Consider the following 7408-nt stretch of genomic DNA (forward strand, 5'->3'; position numbering starts at 1 on the left):
GGAGCCGGCCCTGCCTCAGCCACAACCCCAGTGGCAGAAGAACCACTAAGTAAATGTGGGACCCATTCCTTAGCTCTGAGAGATGATTCCCAACAGTAGACCTGATTCTGATCTCACTTGCACCAATGTGAATAGGAAGGAACTCTATTGACATCAATGCAGTTACAACAGTGTAAAGTTGGTATAAGTTAGAGAATGATCAGGTTCAGCAAGCCTCATCAGAGGAGAGGCCATGGAATTACTCTTGATTTACCCTGGTGTAATTGAGATCAGAATCTGGCCTTCAGCTTTTAATATTTTCATAAGTCAAAGTGTTTTAAATTTTAGTTCATATTAATTTTAAATCCTGTTCTTAATTCATTGTAACTTAAACTAACTACTGTAAAATTCAGTATCTTCATTGTTACATGCACTGTGGTTGTAGCTGTGTCGGTCCCAGGATATTAGAGAGACAAGGCGGGTGAGGTAATGCTTTTTATGAGATCAAATTTTGGATCTTTTATTGGACCTGAAGAAGAGCACCATGTAAGCCTGAAAGCTTGTCTCTCTCACCTACAGAAGCTGGTCTGATAAAAGATATTATCTCACCCACCTTGTCTCTACAGTAAAATTAACAGATAAGAAGCAAATAATATTGTGTATTTATTATTCAATATACTGAATTGTTTTTCTTTATGCTACTCTAGTTCTGCTCTTTAGTCAAGCATATTTAACTGTCATTTTTCAAAAAAGGACAGTATACATAAAGACATTCCTGCATGTTTTATCTACATCTTATGTTTTAATTGGCTTTAAATAAGTTATTTTCTACTAATTTATGAATTTGCAAAAAATCTATACAAATTGTAGATAAATATGAGGGAAAATTGAAAAAAAAAGTCTTTGTTTAGTCTGGAGAAGAGAAAAGTGAGGGGGGACATGATAATAGTTTTCAAGTACATAAAAGGTTGTTACAAGGAAGAGGGACAAAAATTATTCTCCTTAACCTCTGAGGATAGGACAAGAAGCAATGGGCTTAAACTGCAGCAAGGGCAGTTTAGGCTGGACATTAGAAAAAACTTCCTGTTAGGCTAGTTAAGCACTGGAATAAATTGCCTAGGGAAGTTGTAGAATCTCCATCATTGGAGATTTTAAAGAGCAGGGATGGTGCTAATACTTAGTCCTGCCTTGAGTGCAGGGGACTGGGCTAAAAGACCTCTTGAGGTCCCTTCCAGTCCTATGATTCTATGATCACTTCTACTGGGCGTTCAACCTACTTTGTGTGCCTGTTCTTATGCAGTCACAGAGTGACATCACCTGGTAAAATAACACCAGTGTCAGCTTTTCTTAAGATAGGACTCCTGCCCCGGCCCAGTGAAAACGAGCAAGGGAGGATGGGGAGAGTGGGGGCGGGGCACAGGGAAGGGGCAGAGCCAAGGGTGTTCTCCTGAGCTCAGCAGCGCCACAGCAGGTGACGTGCACGCCTGCGACGAAGAGGGCGGGGTGCTGCTAGGCCGCGCTGCATTATGGGTAACGTCTGCTGGCCTAAGAGGCGGGCACCATGGTCCGTTATCTTTCCCACGTGACAGCCAGTGGACGGGGGTCAGCTGACTTGTTCTCACGTGACCGGCGACAGCTTCTCGGATCCTACTCCGGAAAGCCGGGGCCGCGCCGCGATGGTGGAGCCGGGCGGCGAGGAGGCGCGGCCGCTGCTGGACTCGGCGCACAATGACTGTCCCCAGCGCAAGGCGCTGCCGGCCCTGTGCGACCCGCGGCGGCTGGCCCACCGGCTGCTGGTCCTGGCCTTCATGTGCTTCCTGGGCTTCGGTAAGTCCCGCCTCTCCGGAGCCGCCCCAGCGGCAGCCAGCCTCGTGCATCCCCTCTGCCCCAGCCCCCCTCTCCCCATGCCCAGTTCCTTAGCGGCAGGACTGGGACTGGGACCGGGCTCCTCATCTGCCCATGGTTAGGAGGGCGGCAGAGCCTCACACTGCCCCACCCGCCCCCGCGCAGTTCCCTGGTGGAGCCGCGGCACTGCCGCAATATTTCTAAAGTGTCGGTGGGAAAGACAAGCCCCCAACCTTGGGTCCTGTCCCCACAACAGGGTCCTGCGACCGGGTCCCTGTTATCTCCTGGCTTTGTTCTGTCTTCGTTCCTGGGGCCAAACCGTGTCCGGGGCTGTAAACGCTAAACCTACAGCCGTGTCCCGTCTACACAGGTCTGTTGCCACAGGTAGGATTAAGAGTCCTCCTGGAGATGAACAGTTACATTTTATGGCAGGGGCTTGTTAAAGGTTGGGAGGCTGATAGGTTTAGTATCTGTTCTTATTTCTTCCATCTTAAGTTTTAAAAATTCTTCTATATAAACCTTCCTTCTTGTTTTATTTTCTTTCAAATTTGAGATGTGGGGGTTCCCTGACATTAATTATGCTGTATGGGCAGGTGCTAAGTTTATTTTCTTTTGGCCTTCTTTGTATTTCATCACACTGTGGCAAAACATACAAACCCATTATTGATGCAAATGTGCTTTTCTTGAGTTTGAAGCCTCCCCAAGTTCTGAACAAGAAAATCAGGGCTGGGTCTGGTCTGCTTGCCTGCATAGAAGTTATCACTGCACACCAAAATCACTGTCTACCTCTCGGCTAGTGTAAACTCTCACAGCTTGTGATTGTAATATGACAGTCCTCCAGAGTTGAGAAGTTTCATTCCAAACGATCGTGGGCTAAAACTTGTTTAGATATGTGTTAATAATAGTGGTGGTTATGCACTGAACTTGATGCAAACAGTATGTAGAGAGACATTCAAGTTAAATCTTACTTTACTAATTCTTTGAGTTACTAAAAACTTAATTAACTTTTCTCTTTTTGTACTTTATTTTTCTTGCCCAGGTTGGATGGAGTAGTCACTTTTATTTTTCAGTCTGACTTGCTGGTGCACTAGTGCAGTGCTACAATGTTTAAATTGTGAACACTGCACAGGAATATTTGAATCCAAACCCCCTTTCACTGATGGTTTTTTAATGTAATTAAAATGTTTGCAGTAGGTTTTATAGACTTTTTACAAAAGTAAAACCTGTCAGAAGCATGGACATCTTCAGTTAAAAGAACTACATTTTAATCAAATGCCGTTTATGTGGTTTTTGAAGGTTCATTGCTTATTCGGTACAGTTATGAGCAGATTCCTGATAGCAGGAAGGGCCTTGTGTTATCAAAAGAAAAATGGCTCCTGTATGAGCACTGGCACTTGTATTTTTGCAGTAACAAACCTTGGGTGTGGTTAGTGTAAATGCAGAAGAATAGATGTTCCAGAGGGGCAGTAATGGTTAAGATAAGTGTTTCTCTGTTCAAGGGCTAGTAATGATGCTGTGGTATGAAACTAATTTAAACGAAATACCTGTCCAAAAAGTTATATCTTGCATTGACATGGATGAGAACTTGCTTTTATTCACAAGACCAGTTACTATTTAAGTATGTGAATGTCTGGTATTGTCTGCTTAATTTATTTCCTAGCAGTTTGTTAAACAAACTGAAGATGAATATTACTGGTTGGATGGTTTTTTACATTTAGTAAGAAACTTGTTTTAACTGGAAAGATTAATAGTTTTAAAGCTGTTAAAATAGCACTGTAAATATACCATTTGTTTAGTTTGTAAATTTATCACAAACTTTTGCAATATTCTTCATTAAGTTCTGAGAAAAATGAATTTAATAACAGAAGTTGCTTCCATTTCTGCCTATCTGTGACATGATTTCTTGCAAATATCATTTAAAATGCAATCCAACTTGATTTGTTGTACCTTCCACATGGAAAGTGACTAGATCGTCTTTATTAAGATAATCTTAGTTTTGTATTCAGTATTTCTAAATAGTTTGTCTAAGCTTATTTAGTATCTTCATTCTCCCTGTAGGTAGCTATTTTTGCTATGACAATCCAGCAGCTCTGCAGACTCAGGTTCAAAGGGTAAGTGGTGAAAATTCCTTACATATAATAACTGACTCTTTTGGGGGGATTGTTTTTCAGTAATAAGCTTACTTCTGAATAACATATAAAGAGGACTTTAACCATGCATTAGTGGAATGGGGAAATCAGCCATGTAATTTAATTAACCAGTGGGTTGACTACTTACCTTTATAACAAGAGCATTGTCAAGTACTGTAGTTTAGGTTTTAAATCTAAAACTACTGTATATGTGCAATACTTGACGTTCCTTATCAAGGTGAGAGTTCATGAACTGGAGTAATTCACTCGGTGTACATGCAAATAACCGGATACTCATGAGTGAGACCTTCTTGTGACCCTTCACAGTGTTCTCTACGTGAGCTGCAACCTGCCTATCTGGAATAGTACATTTGCATGTCTGTTTGGCCGTGGTCAGTTACACCTGCCAGTTCCTTCTTTATTTAAAAAAGGAGTTGAGGGGTAGAACTATGGCTGAGACTTGGTACTGATTTTTCCCTAAGGAACCATAACACTCCCATGCTGCATGTATTAAAGGCATTAAGGCGATGTCCACACTACTGACCTTACAGCGGCACAGCTGTACTGCTGCAGCTGCGCTGCTGTAAGGTCTCCTGTGTAGTCACTCTATGCCAGTGAGGGAGAGTGCTGCCACCAGCATAATTAAACCACCCCCAACAAGTGGCGGAAGCTATCTTCTGCTGACCTAGCGGTATCCACACCAACGTTTGGTGAAACTTATGTCGCTAAGGCGTGTGGTTTCCTCCCACAACCCCTAACAAAAAAAAGTTTTGTGGACACAGTACTAGTGTAGACAAAGCCTAAGGCTAGTGTCATATGCAGGAATAAAACAAAAATACTGCATATATTGAATGTAGCAGAGTTAGAGTTGATTTGGGAACGATATTTTTATTCAATGACTTTTTGCTTTTGAAATGAACTGCTATATAACATTCGAGTAGCTTTCTGCATTTAGTTATAGATGAGCTTGTGGAATAATGCTGCTACCAGATTCTTCTCTTTATGTGATTGCAGTAAGCATTCAAACGGCCTCTTGCTTTAAAATCAAGGGTGAAAATGACTGAAATGTTGCTTTCAAATTGCTCTCTAATTGAAGTTCTCAAACTCTAGAGAAGCGATGGCCATCTGAAAATTTATTGATTATGTCGCAAGGAAGGAGTTGAGGACGTGGAAAAAGTCTGGGCCATTATTCTGTAACTATTGATTCTATCTAAGTTCTTATACTGTGCTTATCACCATAGTACCTGATCACCTTCCGGTAGTGCATTAAGCAGTGTGATTAACATCCATGACCCTTATTCTCACTGAGTAGTATCTGTGCACAAATAATCCCACTCACTTAGTTGGGGCTACTCATGTGGGTAAATGCTACTCATTACAAGTAAAAATTGCATAGTTGGGCTCTCTGTAAACCAAAACCAAGAGGAAATAATTACACTAGTGTAGTTTACTCAAAGACAAATTGGTATGCAAAATCCATCGGTATTTTGCATGTTGAAGGTTCTCGATTTAAACTGTGTTTATATACCTGTCAAAATTTTGCTTATTTCTTGTGTTATCTTAACCCTAATTTCAACACTGAACCATGTTGTTTTTCAAGAGATTATAGAAATCAGCTTGGAGGTTAGTTTAATTTTAATGTTCTGTAAGAATACAGTTCACATCTGACTGTTCTAGGGTATTTGCCTTTTGTGTTGCTTGACACCATTCTTCTGCATGTCAGCAGTAAGAAGACTTCTCCTCTATATCCAGGCTTCACTTGTGCTTAAGGTTTGGGGTGGGCAGGAGCAGTATGACTGAAATCTTCCAAAAATTGTAGATGTAAAAGCAGTTTTAGGGGCAAATCTAAGGGCTTGTCTACACTACTGCTTAAGTCAATGTAACTTGCATCGCTCGGGGTGTGAAAAAGCTGCCTCTCCGAGTGATGCAAGTTACATTGACCTAGTGCTGGTGTGGACAGTGCTTAAGTCGGGGGGGAGACACTGACATAGCTTCCGTCTCTTGTTGAGGTAGAATAATTAAGCCAATGGGAGAGCACTCTCCTGTCAGCATAGCGTGTCTTTACCAGACATGCTACAGGCTGTGCTGATATAGCGTGCTACTGTAGACTAGCCCTAAGACTGCAGGGGATGAGGAGGCGGCAGGATTTGGGGATCCCATACAGAAGGTTTGCATTTGCTGCATCCCATTGAGCCATGCTCGGGGTGGAATCTATTCTGCGCATCTCTGGAGGCAAAGCAAGGACCTGGGGATTTCTAGCTGAGCCTGAAGTACAGTATCTCCCGGGAAGAGATCCTCTCCACCACCCCCTCTCCTATCTTTTCTTTTCCTTGTTTTCTCCTAGATGAGCTCCCCAGCATATGAACAATCTGTCTGGGTTTAGAATTTGAACCTCAGGTGGTTTAAAATCTCTCATTTCAGACTCTGTTTGCATTGGATACATTTGTGTCACATTTGGAATGGTTTCTTTACAGCAAGAGCTAGAAACCAGTTTAAAACTAACTAACTTGGGGGGATTTTCAGAGGCACAGAGGACAGTTAAGGGCCCAACATTCCCATTGACTTTCAATGGGTGCCTAAGTGTCCTTTTGTGCCTTTTAAAAATCTTCCCATTCAGATTCTACAGAAGCTTTATAGGCAAGGCTTACCCTTTGCCCCTGGAAGTTTTCTCCTTACCTATGGTAATTGGATTTATCAAGACTTGCCTTTGGATTTCTAAACACCTGATGACCGTTTATCTCTTAAAAGGAAGGCTGCATTTTTAATGTTTTCATTATTAGATGCTGTCTTGTCACTGTAATTAAAATAGTGCTAAATGACACTCTCTTTTTGTAAATTGTGCATATTCTTAGGATATGAAGGTGAACACCGCTACATTCATGGCATTATATGCCTGGTATTCCTGGCCCAATGTGGTTCTCTGTTTCTTTGGAGGCTTTCTGATAGACAGAGTATTTGGAATAAGGTAAGCATGACAACAGTGTCACATTTCTAAGGATCAGATCATTAGAAGGGGAGATGCACGTCCAGAAAAATCTCATCTACATTTTCAGTGTAGATGACATTCTATCAGCTTTCACTGAGTTTCTTTGAGTGTTTGAATCTGAACAAGCTGCAAAATCTGTTTCTTTCACAAATGTTTTTCTATAAGGTGAATAATACATTTTGATTCTTTGTTTAAAAAAAAAACAGTGACTTAAAATCAGGTAAGTCTTCTTTTACTTAAATGCATTTTAAAAAAAAAAACCCCACAACCCTGTTTAAAATGAGACTTGAAATTGACAACTTATGTTAAGGCCTACATTTACTCTAATACAGCACAATTATGTAAATAAAAATATGCTGCATCACTGAGTAATCCTCAAATTTTAAGGCGTTAAAAGGCGGCATACCTTTTTTTAATTATGTACAGAATTAGGGTAAAATATCTTTATTTTGAGGTCAACTCAAGGTTT

General features: G+C 41.3%; 1 protein-coding gene across 1 annotated transcript; it reads left to right on the plus strand.

Moving 5' to 3' along the window:
* Window positions 1-1564: 1564 nt before the first annotated feature.
* Window positions 1565-7066, plus strand: LOC113408779 (major facilitator superfamily domain-containing protein 1-like). Its single transcript, XM_026662181.2, has 3 exons — window positions 1565-1806; window positions 3883-3935; window positions 6806-7066. Exons 1-3 carry the CDS (start codon window positions 1656-1658, stop codon window positions 6920-6922), a joined length of 321 nt encoding a protein of 106 aa, XP_026517966.1. The 5' UTR covers window positions 1565-1655; the 3' UTR covers window positions 6923-7066.
* The last annotated feature ends 342 nt before the right edge of the window (window positions 7067-7408 follow it).

Source organism: Terrapene carolina, unplaced genomic scaffold (genome assembly GCF_002925995.2).
Source record: "Terrapene carolina triunguis isolate 2854851 unplaced genomic scaffold, T_m_triunguis-2.0 Scaffold23956, whole genome shotgun sequence".
NCBI lineage: Eukaryota > Metazoa > Chordata > Testudines > Emydidae > Terrapene > Terrapene triunguis.

Coding starts and splice junctions, on each gene's coding strand:
- LOC113408779 (XM_026662181.2), top strand. CDS start 1,656: ATGGTGGAGCCGGGCGGCGAGGAGGCGCGGCCGCTGCTGGACTCGGCG. Junction 1,807..3,882: donor CATGTGCTTCCTGGGCTTCG/GTAAGTCCCGCC, acceptor TTCTCCCTGTAG/GTAGCTATTTTTGCTATGAC. Junction 3,936..6,805: donor TGCAGACTCAGGTTCAAAGG/GTAAGTGGTGAA, acceptor GCATATTCTTAG/GATATGAAGGTGAACACCGC.